Raw genomic sequence first — 16,557 nt, forward strand, 5'->3', positions numbered from 1 at the left:
AGCTAACACAGCTGTAGAGAGAGATGGAGGAGCATGGCAGAAGGGAGATACTCTCCAGGGTTTGTTTTTTTAATTTTCAAACTATGCTTGTGTATATATGGCAGTCACATTATCAGCTGCTTACATTACTTTTCTTGAAGGAGCTGGCATGCCCTGCCACCTGTCAGATGGGAAGAGGGTGCAGAATCCAGAATTAAAAGCTCAAGGGCAGCAAAGTACGCCCTCTAGTTCTCATGTCTGCCGTTAACCTCCTCTGTTGCATTGGCTAGGTCACGCAAGACTTTCAAGTGAATCCCAGGGAATGAGGCATCCCACCTGATAGAAGTTTGGAAGGAGCTGAATGCAGAAGGCACCTTGGAAAACTGTCAGTTTTTCAGCCGTGACAATGATGGGGGCTGCCCCTGGTAGTTGGGGTCAAGCAAGCATCACTCTGGTATCAAGAGCCAACATTCACCAATATATCTGTGAGAAATGGAAGATATAGGCAATAAATAATAGCAGACAGTTGTGACTGTAAGGCAAGCTGTGCTGAACTGCTGGCCAGGCTGGAGGGTCTGGCTCACCAGCTACTTGAGTGGTCACTAAGATCTGCCTTATCACCTAAAGGCACCAGGTCAGGTTGAACATAAGCACAACTTACCTCCTACTTCTGAAGTATAGCTGATTTCCACAGAGATGAACTTAAACTGCCCTCTGCATGGATGAAAAGATTCCCTTGAGCTGAAGTGGTTTGCTAATTAAAATAGCTCTTTGTCCAAGGTTAGCAAGTTAAACAACAACAAGTGCTACTCTTGTCACAAATCCGCTAGGTGTTGGGAAGGGAGACAAGAGATGTACAATCAACATGTCTTCAAATCTCTTGCTGAATCTCCATTAATCCCCTGCATTCTAGATATCAGAGCAGTCACGCTGGCCTAGGGATCTGCTTCCAGTTGGTCAATAGCATCAGGAAAACCTTTAAACCTTCTTTTGATCCAAACATAAGTCGTGCAGGATCTGCATCTCCCAGACCAGCCTTCTGTTCTCCCAAGCCTACCCGCTGCTAACCGGAGGTACCATACACAGAGACAGATGCAGGAAGCATTCTAACGTTGGGAAGCACCACTGCCTCCCAGCTCCCATCACTTATTCATGATTTGTTATTCATTGCTGAAATGCTGCCAATTTGTATTATAGAGGCAGTCAGGCAAGATGATCATATTGGTCCTCAGCAGCTCTAGCCTGTGAGCAAGGTGCACACTGATTTCCATAGGGTGAAGAATCTGTGAGAGTTGCTTCTAATCTTCAAGCATAATCACATGCACTGATAAAAGAAATGTGACTGCCTAACTCCTCAGACATGAGGCTACTGCAAGGCCTACCACATCCTGTCTCTGGGCTGGTAGCTTTTGCAGTACACATTAAACCTCTCACAAGGAAAGCCAAATGAAAGAATGGGAATTAGCTTTGTCTGCTGCATTTCCTCCTCCTCCTGCTGAGTAGGTTTGCAGAATTTTCCTCCTGTGTCAGTCTGCGCCACTTCTCTGGAAGATTTACTGCTTGTTCCAAAACCATTCAGGTCAGCAGGAGGAGAAGGAGGTCTGAGACCTGGGAGGTGAGGGATATTTTGCCTCTACCCAGTTATATATCCCAGTTTTTCCCTGCTTACCATATACACACAGTTTTTTCAAGTGGCAGGGCAGATGTGCTTGTGTGTGCACCGTTTTCCTGAATAGGTTCCGATAATCTCTCCCAAGCCCTTGCACTTCTGAGCTCCTCAGAGCTGAAGACAGGTAAAGTTATTTTAAGAAGAAACACAAGTTTTTAAAACAGAAAAGCAGTTTTGTAATAATAAAACAATCCCACGGTGTAATTACACGAAGGTACTTCTTATAATAGTCTAGATTCCTCTTTCTGCTACTAGGTTGAAAGCCTGCTATGACTACAACAGGATATTATGTGAGATTGGCACAGTTTATGTTTTCTATACATATGTAAAAATATATTCTGCTCCACTGTAGCCCCCAATTGCATCCCAGATATGTTCTTGCAATGTCCAAAGTGAAAAAATGTAATGATACCCAAAGGCCATAAGGAAATCCAAGAGGCCTGTGGGCATGCGGGCATGAGGGAATTTATGTGCACAATAGCAACTCACATTAACACTGATGGGAGTTAAAGCACATCAATCTTTTGTACACTCAGATGAGAACATCAGGAACCAATTCTTTCCTGACCTATATCCAATATTGATGGAGGTGACATGAGGCTGCAGAAGCTGTAGATGAGAGAAGAATCCAAACCGCTGGCTACTTATTTAATCCTTTTAAATCTGCTCTGCCACTGCCATAAAAAAAATCCACCAATGTCCAGAGGATGGGGATGGAAAATGAAGATCCCTTTCATCACTTGGGAACACTGCCACAAAGCAGAGGGCTCTGAACAACCAGACCTTAAAATGAATTGGATAAACCAGACTGTGCATCCTTCCTCTGAGGCCTCATGCAAAGTGTGTAACAACAGCAGACAGGGGTTACATCTGCCATTTAGCAGGTAGAAATAGGACAATTTGAAGAAATAAGCATATTTTCTTCCTCTTTCACCTGTTTCATAGTTCCGATAAACTTAAAGCCTGAGTATAACCTGATGCCACAGAGACTCATGTTCTTTGTAATATATTGTGGAAATGCAGAGTAAACTGATAAACTGCAGAGCTCACTACTTGTACTGCTGTAGCTACACTGCTTTTGATACATGAGCTAGCCTCATACATTGTAATAGTCTTGGTTTACCCCATAAATGTTTCCAATGAAATATATAAGACTTTAGATATGTTTTCCCCTCCAAATAGAGGGGCCTCTCTGTTCTTCAGAGCCTGTCTTCTAGAAGGTGTTTAAAAATAAAAGATGCTGCACTGCCACTTGTCACTGGCCTCTAAGAAGTTCCACCCCAGCATAGCCTGAACACTGCCCTTTGCAAAGCTCTTTTCAGCTCTTCCAGAGACAAAAACTGAGCAGCTTTGACAGTGTAACTCCATTTAAAAGAGCTTATTTGATCAGTCTGGTTTCACGCTTAAAATGCTTTTGGTCTCACTCCCCCAGCCATCTGCTCGCTGATGACAGCAGTTCTGCCACCCTGCTGAGGTTTACCTTCATTGCTGGCCAACTGGAGCTTCTCTGCAGACTGAAGTGACCAGCCACTTTGGGAAAGTCTGCCAGGGACATGCAGGTCAGCAAGAGGCAGGACCACTACTTTTTGCCTCAAATCCTAGGGCTACATGGACACCCAGCTCTGACATACAATTGTTATGTGAAACTAGCAGGCCCTATCCCCTCCCAATGCCTTAGTTTCCGCTGCTGTAAAATATAGTTAGAGAAACTTATTTTCCCTGTAGAGCACACATGCAAAGTATGGTGCAGCAATAAAATAGCACTGTTTCCAAATGGGAAAGGCCTAAGTCTGGTGAAGATACAACCAGCATCATTGATTCCATGTTGCATTTCTCTTCTCAGAGCCTCTGTTCTTTCTTTGGACAGCTGCAGATATCACATGCATTTACATCAGCAGAGATAAGCAAAGCACATATTAAGTATGTGCAAGTGAAGGAAATGCAAAATCAAATTACAGTCGTTGGAAGCAAGCTGAGAAATCAGTCACAGGAGAGCTGTCAAAATGTCCTGACATAACTGGAGAAATCTCTTGGTTGATCCTGGCATCTATTTGTATATTTGGGCTTATACGCATCATAAAACTCTGGGCATCTGAGGTACTGCTGTAATTCCACAACCACAAACAAATCCATCCTTGTTTTGTATATGATCCGAATTTGTGTTCTGAGTTATACAGGGAGGAAACATAATGTTGGCTGTGAACTACATATGACAAAAAGCATTGTAAATCTATAGGCAACAACCAACTCTCTGCTGTCACTGGAAAGCAAACAGAATTTCAAGCAGACTCTAGCTCAGCCATAATGGATGTGTGACATAATATTTCTGTGGATATAACCTCCTGCCCTAAATTGTATTCCTGCTTACTTTTAAGTCAATCTTTGCTGGATTTTGCACGCCCGTTGCTATTTCGAAATTCATATCCCTTAAATAAAGTCAGAAAAAAGCCCCTCGTAACTTCAATGTCAGCTTAAAATGTTTAGCCCTTGTTGTTTTAACTTTTCAAATGACCAGCTCTGTCACTTCCCTGTATCAGCAGGGTGACAATACTTTGGACTCTTCTAAGCCAGTCCCTAAAAAACAAAGAGAGACTGTGTGGCTGGGAAGCCAACCCACACTATGTCAAGAACTGCAATTAAAGTGCATAAGTCAGCAATTAAAGAGTTACTAAGGACAAACTTCCAATCACTGTTATTGAAGTATATCTACTCTTCTAATCTTTGGAAAGAATAATATACTGAATTAATACCCAAGAAGCAAGCTATTACAATTTAGCAAGGCAAAATATCTGATTTAAAGTCCTTTAATATTAGCCTTTAAAATTATCAAATTTGGGTGAAGTCAATGAACTATTCCTCTTGGACATCAGCTGGAGGCAACGTGGATCGATAATCCTGGACTCACAACAAACATTATACTGATTTTGTTCCAGTGGCCTCACAGGGTCAAAAAGGCTAATGACATTGAGCTTCCTGTTACTCAGGGCTAGCTGATAAAGAAACGTTCCTTAAGAGAATCTCTCCCAGTTTAAGAACTAGGCATAAGTTATTGGAAGCACAGTCCAGGTAGTAAAATGAGGGGAGATCTTCCTTCCTTCCTTCCTTCCTTCCTTCCTTCCTTCCTTCCTTCCTTCCTTCCTTCCTTCCTTCCTTCCTTCTTTCTTTTTCTTTCTTTCTTTCTTTCTTTCTTTCTTTCTTTCTTTCTTTCTTTCTTTCTTTCTTTCTTCCTTCCTTCCTTCCTTCCTTCCTTCCTTCCTTCCTTCCTTCCTCTTTCTTTCTTTCTCTCTTTCTTTCTCAGTTGTTTTACCTTTTGAACTATCCTGAACAATTCTTTCCTGCATGCTGCCTACATGTAAAGTGGCTGTCCTGTCACTCCTCAGAGCCAAAGCTGCGCGTGTTCAGCAAAACCCGTAAATCAGACATAGGGACGGGACAAAGCTCCGCTGCCCCCTCGCAGCTCCTGCACCTGCTGCTTTCGAGTGGTGCTGCTAGTGATGGATGCAGACCTCGCCGCACCAGACCCTCTGCAAACACAGAACAAAATGTCTTCGCCCCCAAAGAGACTGAAACTGAGAGCTAAGACATAAAAGAACAGCTGAATCCACAGAGGCAGGAAAGGCAGGTTTTGTTCTCTGCTCTTTCACGCAGGCGAGAGGCAGGCAGGGCTGGCTGACTGCGTTTGAACTTTTCCAGGAATGAAAAACGGCCGTAATTTTGCACTCTCGTTTTAAAAAGTTTGGCTGCTTTATTTCTGAGTCAGACCGTTGTTGCAATGCTGTAAAGCAGTATAATTCTCCCACCTGTTGTTTTCCCTTGTTGTTCTCTCCAGCTTTCCCCTCTACACACACGCCCTGTTCACACACGGAAGCTGCTGAGAACATGGCTGGGGATTTCATTTTGCTTGCGGCCGTCTCTCTCCTTTCCGTCTTCCAGCAATGTAAGATCCATGGGGCTGTGTGGCTGGGGCTTGGGGAGGTTTCCACTGGTTCTGAAGTACTGGAAATTGTTTTATTGTAAACTAGCTGTTCTGTAACTTGAATTTCTGAGAACTCCTAAGATTTTTCTCACTGGAGTTTACCCTCTCTGTATTCTGACAGAGAGTTGGCTCAGAGGGATAGATTACTTTTCCCTGTGGGGAAAACAAATTTGTTTTCAGTTCTGTTTGATGACTTTTTGGAATCGTACTATTCTGACAGATTGTAACTAGCTGCAAAGATACCCTCAAACCACATTGTGTCTTGGTTTCCATTCTTATTTAGGCACCTGTAAAACTGTAAACCTCAAAAGTGAGAGTAAATTTGTGAAAGCAAATACACTGGACTGAAAGCGCTTCTAAAACTGTTTCCTAAAATAGAGCTATACACTAAGTATGCAAAATTAAAGAAGAAAGGAAACCTTTACACCAGGTGGCAGTCATAAGGAGATATTCCGTATTATACCCTCATCATTACATTTCTTTAAAATCCAAATGGATTTGTTATATGCCCTGCTGATATGACTCTGAGAATCAAGGGCTAGGGAAAGAAGTGGGCAAGTCTGGGGTGCTCTTTTTGTTGTATGTCAGTCTATAACTGCTGTAGGACTTTTAATGCTTGTCATTATTTTCTTTGAAATAGGTTAGGTTGTATAGTTGTGCCTACACCAGCAAACAAGATACATTTTGAAGGCATTTGTACTATGCTACTATGAGATTAAAAGCACTGAAAATAATTACTCTGCTTTTTTTCAATTATCTATATAGTGCTGCCAATTGATCTTACAACCTAAATATGTGGCTTGCTCCTTTGTTTATTTGTTCTCAAAGCATCAACTGAAATAACAGTTAGGACCAGGCAGAAAAAAAACTTGAGAATGTGACACTTCCAGGTTCAAAAAAGCCCAACACAACAGAAGGCAAATAAAAACCACTTAAAGTCTATACCCTCTTTTTTCTGGCATTGGATCAGGTATGACATACCCTTGCAGTCTTTGCAGAATACTTCTGTCTGGTGGCAATATTTATCAACTTCTGAGAAAGTTCAACTTGCCTGCCTTTATACTGAACATAAAAGTGTGAAGGATTTAAACCAAACAAATGTTATTCAGAAAAGCACTGCAGTTTTAAACCTCAAGGAATTGTACAAGACACTGAAACTGTGAATGGAAGAGGAAAAATCCCGTGTTCTTCCTTGTAAGGGTTAATCTACATTAGTTAATCTTAGTTGAAATCAGGGAAAAGACAAGATAACTGGAGTTTTAATTTACACTGACAGTCTGACATCAAGCCCAGAGAGAAACCTGTATAAGAATGTGATCTGCTGATCTGATTTAAATCATCGCTGCTTGGCTTACTTGAACAACAAACGTTGTGAAACTGGCACCATAAGCATGTGTTACAACCAATTCATGCAAGGGAGCAGCTCAGCCTGTGTACAAAGTACGCTAAGCACACACAGTACTAGTGCTCCCTTTGCTCTTCTGTTTATTTTGCTGAGCCATTCTGACTTAGGAAGGTGCTAATGAGCAATACCACCTCCCTGAAGCAGTGCTGGAAGTCAGAGTTCACTTAGCAATCATGGGAAGTACAAGATTTAGTGTCTCAGAACCATCAGGTCAGATTAAGCTGTGCAAGAAATGCTTCAGGGTAAAAAGAAAGAGCAGAAACAACGAGGGAAGTGTTTTTCAGTCATGAATCCACTTTTAAGCAGCTAAGATTTGCTTGAGAGATTAGTGTTTTACAGACTGAAGGGAAAATGAGGGAATCCAGTGAAAGGACAGAACGAATCCAGCCGTTGATATAGAAGAGAACAGGGAGGATGGGAGTCTCACTGCTTGTCTACTTTGAGTAATTCCAGGACCCTGCAAGACATTATTAAGAAGTGTTTGGTTTTTTTTAAACTTCTTAGGCCAGGCCATGCAAATTAACATGCACCATCATAACTGTGATACAGGTATCACCTTCTCTACAGGCTTCTTAACATATATCAAGTGTTTGAGAGTAACGTTCCTTGAAAGCCTGCTTTGCCTCCTATTTTTAAAGATATTAACTCAGTAACCATAAATGTCACCTGAAGATGAAAGCAAAAAAGGAAAATGCAAACAAAGGCAAGTCAAGCGTACTTTGTAGCTACCTCAGTCATGTAATTTAGCCTGCTAGGATTGAGCAACTCGATACAGGGGGAAGAAAAGGCTATGAAAACCTTCCCTTACCCCTGCTGCAACGCTTTCTGGAGTCCTCACGACAGCACCTTCGGTGGGCGGGGCAGAAGAGCTCCCCCAGTGCTTTATTATTTACTTCAGCCCTTGTTAAGCCATAATCACAAAACTTAAATTTGGAGCTACTTTGCTACTTTCCATTCACTAGAAACAAACTAAAAGGCAAGTCCTTTGCAGTTAACAAAAAAATATAGTAATTACTCCTCTCCTGAGCTGTTTTCAAGTCCCTGGTTGGCACCTCTCTTGTTCTGCACTCTGGGCTCACCTTTTCTTTACAAGTGGCAGGCATGGCTCTAGCTTGCCCTTGACATAGTGCCACAGCTTGGTTTGCAGCAGCAGGGAAGAGCCCACTTGTCCCTAACTGAAGCCGAGTTCCCATCAATGACAGTGGAAGCCACACAAGAGTGGATTTTATAATGGCCAGCTGTACTATTGCACCACCACAACTGGTTTCTGTGCATGGTTAACCAGAGTCTGCCCTTCAGACTAGAGCCTTGCTGACCAAGCAATCCCAAGGGCAAGTCCCATTGCAGCCGAGGCCAGGGCTATATCACAGCCTCGATGATTTGCTTTGGTTAATTGTACTGAACAAACAAGAACAATTTAGCCTCTACGGTTCTTTACTCTATTTTCCCCCACCAATAAGTTTATTTTCTCCAAGATCCATTCAAGGTGGTTCTTTTTCCTCAACTGATTTGGATGCAATGAATGGCTTTGGCTTGACTTAGCTCCTCATCAGAAAAATCCTGGTCCCAGACCAGTTGTAAGTACCGAATGGCTTAGTGAAGCCAGAAAAAAGGAATGCATTGCTGGCTAAAAACACCATTGCACACAACACTATAGCTCACCTAGCTCTTTGACTGATAAGCCAGGCAGAATTTGCCAGCATGTGGCATTTGTCATAAAAAAATTAGATCACTTTGAGAGCGACAGAAATTAAAAAGCATCTTTTCAGTCAAGTTTTCCACAATATATTTTTAGGGGTAGTTGTCATGCTTCCATGAGTTTCAGTCTCCCTGAAGCATGTTCCCTAAACCCTCTCTGCTACCATTTTTCCCTTCCAAAAGGGTTGCAAGGTGTCAGATAATGGATGAATCACCAGGCATGACAAGAGATACATGGGTGGGAGTGGAGGAGGTCTCACTGGATGCACATGCAATGAAAGGTCCTGTAAATCTGCTTTACAGAGAGATGGCTGAGATGCTCTGACTAGTCTCTGGAGAGAAAGGTTAAGAGGTCACTTGAACATAGCCCATAATTACTTATATGGGGAGAAGACAGATGGGAAAATGCTCTTTTGGGAAAAGGCTTTGGCCACAAATGCTGAGATGGAAGAGGTGCACAGGGCAGCACCTCTAGTATCTCTAGACGTATTTTAATGTCACGGCTCCCAGAAGGGAGGACAGAAGGTCTGCTCTAGGCTTCCCTCTTAGACAAGGATTTTTAGAGAACTGAGGTGAGTGCCTGGTTTCTGGGTCCAGGTAAAGTTTAGGCAGAAGGTAGATAGTGAGCTTCTCCTACAGGGTGGCTATGACATGGCTAGAAAAATAACAGTCACTCTGAGAGTTTTCAAGTCAAACAAAGTGAGGCCCAACAGCTCTGATGCATACAGAAAATTGGCTCTCTGTTTATTGTCTTTATCTGCGTGAGCCTTGGTTCAGCTTTCATGGGGAGACTTGTGCAACGAGGTACACATAGACATGTCAGAAGTTGTCCTAAAAACACAGGCCAGAAGTTCAGAGATAGTGTTGGAATGGTGTGGGGTTTTTTTTTGACAAGTAACTGATACTTAGTCACTGTCCAATAAGCAATCTATCTTTTTCATGGCACTGCATCAGTTCTAAAAAGTGCTTCTTACAAGACAAGATCATCTCCAATCAGTGGAGGTGGAAACAGCGTAAGTCTTCTAGCAGATATCTCTCAGAGCTCTCTGGGAGATGAGCTGGGGAACAGGGACCAGGCTGCAGCCTCCCCAGTTGCAGCACTCTGCTCTTTCCAACATGCTGAATTTCAGTGCCGACAGATGGCAAAGCATGTCCTGTAAGATATAGGGAAATAACTCTAAGAAGGTGGCTACCAGCTTTTTGTTTCAAAAGACTGTTAACACTGCCCCATACTTCAATGCATCATAGCTCTTAGTGTCACTGAAACAAAATGACCACATGCTATTCAAACAAGTAGGGAAGTGACCTCCATCAGTGCCATTTGACTACTGAGACCCTGCTAAGGGTAACCAGGCTGCTCCCAAGCTGCTCCCAGGCCACATAGATCTAGGACTCAGATGAGGAGGAAGGATATGTAAGTCAAAGCTAGTTTAGCAAATGCAAAAAGGAAATTAATATCTTTCTGAACCAGTCATTTCTCCTCTTCCTTTTGAGAGTTGCTCTTGAAGACAAGATCTAAATTTTTGTAGGGTAAAAACTAGTTTATCTAATATTGGTCCTTTTTCTGTCAAACAAAATGGAAAGAGATAAAGAACAAAGGTCTCTATTTTAAAAACTACTGACGTGTTAGGGGCACAACCAAACTGAGGAACTGGGTAATTCATGAGCCCTTATTTTTGCTTGCAGGTCATTTTACTTGGCTGGTGGGAAAGTCAAGAATGAAGCACAAGATCATACCTCCAGCTGTCAGTGGAGCTCCTGAATTTGACAGAACTTTTCGTGCACAGTAAGTCTGGAGATCACTAGGAGGGTGGCAATGAGTAACAATTCAGTCCAGAAGAAAAAAACTAAACGTTACCTTGAAACATTAACTTCTCTTTTCATCTTTTGCTCAAAAAAAAAACCCCAAAACCCAAAAAGGACAAATAATGAACAGATTGCTTTCCAAATGACTCAACTATTGTTTTAATGACAATGAGGTAAGCTCAGGTCATGGAGAACAGTCCCTGCTCAAATTGTAATCAGATTACTCAAACCTAACTAGGGGCTGAGAGCTAACTGATTGTAACTCAGAGAATCGAGCTGTGCTGCCAGCTCGTGGTCTGGGGCTAACACCAAAACTAGGTGGAAGACTGGCATTGAAAAGCTCTGTCTTCCCAGTGGATAACAGTAGAATTGCCTGCCTAAGATGGGCATTTTCCTGAAGGGCTTCAATTTGTGATTAGCTAATGACCGTATGCAAAAGTATTTACATTTATGGGAACAATCCCATCTGGTGTAACAGTAGTTGCAGTGGATAACAATAATAACATAGAATACATTAGACACCATATTAGATAACGGAATGAGTTAGATGTAGAAGGTTGCCTAATTTGTTGACAAGAAATGAATTTGTAACAACCAAGAGAAGATATTCCAACTAAATGGTAGGTGGGAAAACTGATGGTGTCCACAAATAAAGATGTTGTGGTCCTCACCATAAGAAGGTCTACTTTGTGCTGTCTGTGTCTGATAGTACTTCGTGACGGTAGTTTAGCTCAGCAGAGCAATCCAAGCTGCCTATTCACAGCTCTGTCCTTCCTCTTGCAGTCCTGGGAATGTTGACCCACAAAACTTGCAGACCGAGTGTGGAGAAAAGTGATTAACATCACATCCACATGCTGGAATTCCTGCCTGCCTCTGCTTCACAGGAGCTCCAGTTAGGATTATTTCCACGTAGTTGGGTTCCAGATCTTTGCCTAAATTTAAATACCAGGAAACATTTTTAATAGTTTGTATTTGAAGTTACAAAGAAGGCGATTTTTAAGAGTGCCTCTTGCTGGCTTGACTGTGCTCTCACTGGATTCAATAGCATTAACTTAAGTAGGAACAAAAAGAGGTCAAACTGATTCTCCTTGAGAACGTCACCCTTAGTTCTTTTCCTTTCCAAACTAATGTTGTTTCAAATTTATCCTGCAGACAAAACTGTGTGGAGTCTTACCCCATATTCCTGACTGTCCTCTGGACTGCAGGATGGTTTTTTAATCAAGGTAAACACTTTTCCTTTGTCTTGGACTGAGAGGTTGTATGGAACTTTTTAAAACACTTCAGTTTTATTGGGAGGTAAATGAGTGTAGACATCTTTTCCTCTTCTTTTAATTGCCTTACCTTAGCATAGCCTTTCTAGAAGGAATGCTTAGTGACACTGAAATCCCCAGTTAGTCATGGAGTTTCACATAGCCCCACCAACTTTCACTCCTCTCTCCTAACCAAGGATCCAGATACATGGCACATTTATCATACATTCAAGTGGATTTGCAGGGTGAATCATTCAAAAGAGCAGCTCTCAGATGCCTTCCACTATTTGCACGTTACATAACAATTCTCATGGGACATCAAGCATAGCTGCTGTCCCTGGGCAGGAGGCAGCCTGAAAAGACTCAGGTCAGAGCGCTCACTCACCCCTGCGGCTGGATCTTTGTCTGATGGAGATGGAGCTGAAGCCACCAAGCCTTTGGGTTTGTACATCCTGAGTGAGTGATGCCACCACTAGGATATGGCCTGTTTGTGCTGCAACACTGCACTGGGCACTGACGTGCAGTCATAGCAGCGGCATCTCCAGCCACAGATACTGTACAGCAGGTCTGCAGCCAGCACGCTTGTTTGTAACAAATGTTCTGAACTCAGAAGCCACCGACCTTTCATAGCTCTCACTCTGTTAGATGGGGTGGACTCTTGTAGAGCTAGAACTTGTGTCAGAGCCTGATTTTTGCATTCTGCTTTGTTAACCCTTCCTCAGACAGCGTTTTAGAAGCATGCAGAAAGGACAACTACATGCTCACTACATGTCTCCTTCCTGAGCGCCTTCTCTGTTTTTTAATGTTTGCTCTAAACAAGTGATTTAGTTTCTTCCCTGTAAATCCAAAGTAGCACCACTTAAGTCAACAAATTGGGTACAAGCTATGTGTTCATAGGCAGACATTTGCCTTGAGGAAAATCACAGTTGCTAAACAGCAACACAGACACATGCTGTCATGTAAGAGAGTGAGGATTGTGTTAACCTCCCCTTTAAGTCATTTTTTCAGCTGAGCATCTCCCATAGGTATGTTTACATGAGTTAATCCAGAACACAGTAAAAGCTGTCTCTGTAATACTCACTCACATGGTTTTAAAGAACACAAATTTATCCAGCTTAGTCCTGGATAATATGACTGACCTACACACCCTGCTCCATCTATCAAATAGCAGTGACTTTATACTCTTCCCACAGGGAGGTCAGAAAGCTAACTTCACTAAGGCCTTCTCTCAAGTCCTTGGATAAAAGCTGCTATATAAATGCAAAGCAGGTTATTAACAACATAAATAAGATTCTCTTTCCAAAACAAATACTCCCCTTTATCATGAACTGCCATAACAATAGGAAATGTCTGCACTGGGTCAAGCCTCACTGCTCCAGCCCACTATCCTGTCTCAGGGATAACCAACAAACTGGGGTGGGGGGCTACAGATTCCTGTCAGTCTTCAAAAGCTGCTTTTCAGGGAATGCTTTTAAACTTGCTTTAACACAGAAGTATGCCCACCCCTACCTGTAAATCCAGATCAAGAGCCTCCTTGTAGTGAATGCTTAAGAATAAATATATCTCTTTTGAATGATTCTTTCCCAAGATAACTTCCCAGGGTATGGGTGGCTACGAAAATCCCCAGACTTATGCAACTAGAAAATACAGCTAGAGGATCTAACTGTCTGTGATCTGTTCTTCCTCAGGATTAGCTTCCTTTCTGGGTGTGTTGTACGTGTTTGCCCGCTACAAGTACTTCCATGGCTATGTACAGTCTGCGAAAGGAAGGTAAAGAGTTACCAACTGAATGCAGGTTGAAAGCTCCAGGCTGTGGTCTGTAGCTGGGCCGAGAGCCAAAGACTGGCAATGAAAGGTGACTATAATTGAATGCAACACATGTAAAGCATCAGCAAGAGGGCTGAAGCAGAAAGCCTCAGGGAAGAGGGCTGGTGTTACAGTAGAAGCCCAGGTTAAGATGTGCATGTGCTGCAGGTCATGAGATGGTTTGACACTCACTGTGTGCGTGCCTGCCGTGTGGGTATTGAGCATCTTGGCAACCAGACTTGCAGAGGTCTGAAAACAGCAGCACGGATTTGCAGCTCAGGACTGCTGTGTGGGAGGCTGCTCAGGCAAGGCTTGCACCATGCCTGCCTGTCTGCCCTTTCTCACTTTTCCTTGGTTTGTTACATTAAGACCTTTAGTCATACAAAATGTACTAAAGGAAGCAAGCAAATCTGGCCTTGTAGGCTGATGAACTCTCACTGAACAGATAAGAGAACACAGCTTCAGATAAGCATATATACATTAATGAAAAGTGCACAGCATCTCCTAACAGGAGTTCTGCTTCAACAAATGTGCATGTTGACAAAACATTCCCTGAGATAAGCAAACACACAGTTCACTTCTGGTTTCTCTGATGCCACAACACCATCTTCTGTGTCCTGACCTAAGGCTCCTTTTCCAGCACACATATCAGTCATAAAACCAAAACAAAACAATATAGGCTTATCATAAAAGAGTTAGGATGCATATTTCTAGCGGAAGACAGAGAACAATCAGGCTATTTGGGAATGAATATTCCTGCAGCAGCAAAATACTCTACTACAGGGCTATTTTCCATAGCTCACGTTATCGATGTTGCCATTCTCCTTCACTACAACCTCCACTGATCCTTTGCCCTCTTTGGAAGAGCTCTTGAATGGCAGAAGGGAGAGGCTCTGTATTCCAGCACAAATATGCAGATAATTTTGTATCTCTCAGTAACAGGTAGAATAATTCAAATGATACAATTAACACCAGCCAGAAAACTAGCACCTGTTAAGGACATTTAGGGAGCAAAACTGTGTAAATAAATGACGAAGTAGAGCATGATGGACTTTTCTTTCATCAACAAACTCAAAAGTCCTTTGTTCAAGAAAACTTTCCCATGCTTCACCTCAGTACTTTTAGCCTAATAGATTCAGCCTCTCAAGGAAGCCTGTGAACAGGGGCTGGCTTCACCGTTAGACAGAGCTTCACACTCTGCTGAGACTCTAATTTCTTTGAATGCACCAGAGAGTGCCGAGAGTCAGCCCAGCAGTCCTAGAAAATGGCTTTACTCACATAGCCTGTGCTGCTGCCCTGCCTGGGGCTTCAACACAAGTCAGGCAGGCAGAGCCTGGCACCAAAACAAATAGCAAGCCTCCAGCAGCCTGAAGATCGAGAAGGTATTTGGTCTTCATGCCAAATCTCAACTGGAATCACTGACTGCAGCCATGCTAGTTTAGAAAAACACACCTGGTCTGCCTACTCAAAGAGATGGCTACAACACACACAAGTGCACCTGACCACCTGCATTGAGCTCAGGTTGCCAAGGCTGGATGCTTTGAGAACACAACAGGAATATGCACCTTCTACATAGTTTTTGTTCTGGGAGGCCTTTGCAATGAGCTTTTACACTTCCCTCCAGCTGGCTCTGACAGATGCTTAAAATACTGAGCTAAAAACTTCTTTCATGCTCTCCTGAAACTGATGAAATCTCACACTTCACTACTTTCAAATCCATGTCTAGACATGGCATGTCCAGAAAGGCTACCTATATCAAATCTTTAGGCACCAATGAGATTCTCAGACTTCCCAAGCCCAAGCAATGAATCCCTTCAGCTTCTGTGGGTATGGGTACAGCTAGCTGTAAATGGAAGGCTGACAAGCTCCTCAGACCACTTTCCAGTGCTGACATGGTGGGATTCTCCAAAGGGACCTTTCGTTGCTCGCTTTGCTGGCAGAGGCAGACCCAGCAGCAGCTAATGCCCATCATATGCCTATCAGAGCAGAGTCTGCACTAGAACTCTTTTCAACTGGACAAGCAGTTTCACTGTAAACACACCATGTACAGCTCATAACGGCGTTTTTCTGTTTTCCATTTCTAGGATAACAGGTTTTTATTTGAATGTGATAATTCTAGCTTGCTTGATAATCCTGGGTGCAGCTGGGATTGTTAACAGCTTTCTGGATGAATACCTTGACTTCAACATCAAGAAGAAACTCCAGAAATTGTTCTGAAGACGTTGTGGGGCTTTTTTTCTTAAAAAATCCCCCCAAAACTGTAGTTGCTTTCCCTGAACACAAGAAGATGATAAGCTGCATGTGAATAAATCATCAGAGCTCTTTACTAGAAGCCCATTGCAATGATTTTCCTGAGCTGTTTATACCCTTTTCCCTACACTCGTGAAACAGAGTCAAGTAAGACAGAATGCCATGTCATGTCTCTATTTGCAATTAAACATTCTATTTTCCCATACAGTATTGTGTACCTTAAACAAATAACATAAAACTAAACTCATTAATTCACTACGCAATTTAGTTGCAACTGGCACTGTAAGCATCAGCCCATCTTACCCAAAACGTCCTTTAGCTTTGCCAATGCTTCTGTGCTCTTCCTTTGCTCCTCTCAGCTTCTCCCAGCAGCGCCATCCGTCCTGCACGAAAGTAAACACACACTTCCATGCAACACACTGCGAGGTCTCAGTTTTCCAGGTATAGCCGATCCCACTGCAGGAGGCTGCTTAAGCATATATGGAAACACTGCTTTCTTCTGTGAATGCCTTTTGATGTCATACGTGCATTTACAGTTCAACACCACGTTCAAATGCTCTTCCTGCAGAAGTGGGGCCCTCCTGTAGGCAGATTCCAGTCCACACAGAAAGCCTCTTGAACACGGGCTGTACCCACAGCACAGCATTTGTGAGAGGGAGAGCCAGCCCAGACAAAAGGAAGGCACAGATGCTCTCCTAACAATTGGGTCTACTGCATT

The 16,557-nt window shown here is 42.8% G+C and overlaps 1 protein-coding gene across 1 annotated transcript; it reads left to right on the forward strand.

The window, feature by feature from the left end:
* Positions 1–5,510: 5,510 nt before the first annotated feature.
* Positions 5,511–15,921, forward strand: MGST2 (microsomal glutathione S-transferase 2). Its single transcript, XM_010196577.2, has 5 exons — positions 5,511–5,585; positions 10,414–10,513; positions 11,686–11,756; positions 13,472–13,553; positions 15,674–15,921. The coding sequence occupies exons 1-5, from the start codon at positions 5,528–5,530 to the stop codon at positions 15,804–15,806; spliced, it is 444 nt and encodes a 147-aa protein (XP_010194879.2). The 5' UTR covers positions 5,511–5,527; the 3' UTR covers positions 15,807–15,921.
* The last annotated feature ends 636 nt before the right edge of the window (positions 15,922–16,557 follow it).

The sequence above is a fragment of the Colius striatus genome, chromosome 3 (genome assembly GCF_028858725.1).
Source record: "Colius striatus isolate bColStr4 chromosome 3, bColStr4.1.hap1, whole genome shotgun sequence".
Classification (NCBI taxonomy): Eukaryota; Metazoa; Chordata; class Aves; order Coliiformes; family Coliidae; genus Colius; species Colius striatus.

Coding starts and splice junctions, on each gene's coding strand:
- MGST2 (XM_010196577.2), top strand. CDS start 5,528: ATGGCTGGGGATTTCATTTTGCTTGCGGCCGTCTCTCTCCTTTCCGTC. Junction 10,514..11,685: donor GACAGAACTTTTCGTGCACA/GTAAGTCTGGAG, acceptor TTTATCCTGCAG/ACAAAACTGTGTGGAGTCTT. Junction 13,554..15,673: donor GTACAGTCTGCGAAAGGAAG/GTAAAGAGTTAC, acceptor TTCCATTTCTAG/GATAACAGGTTTTTATTTGA.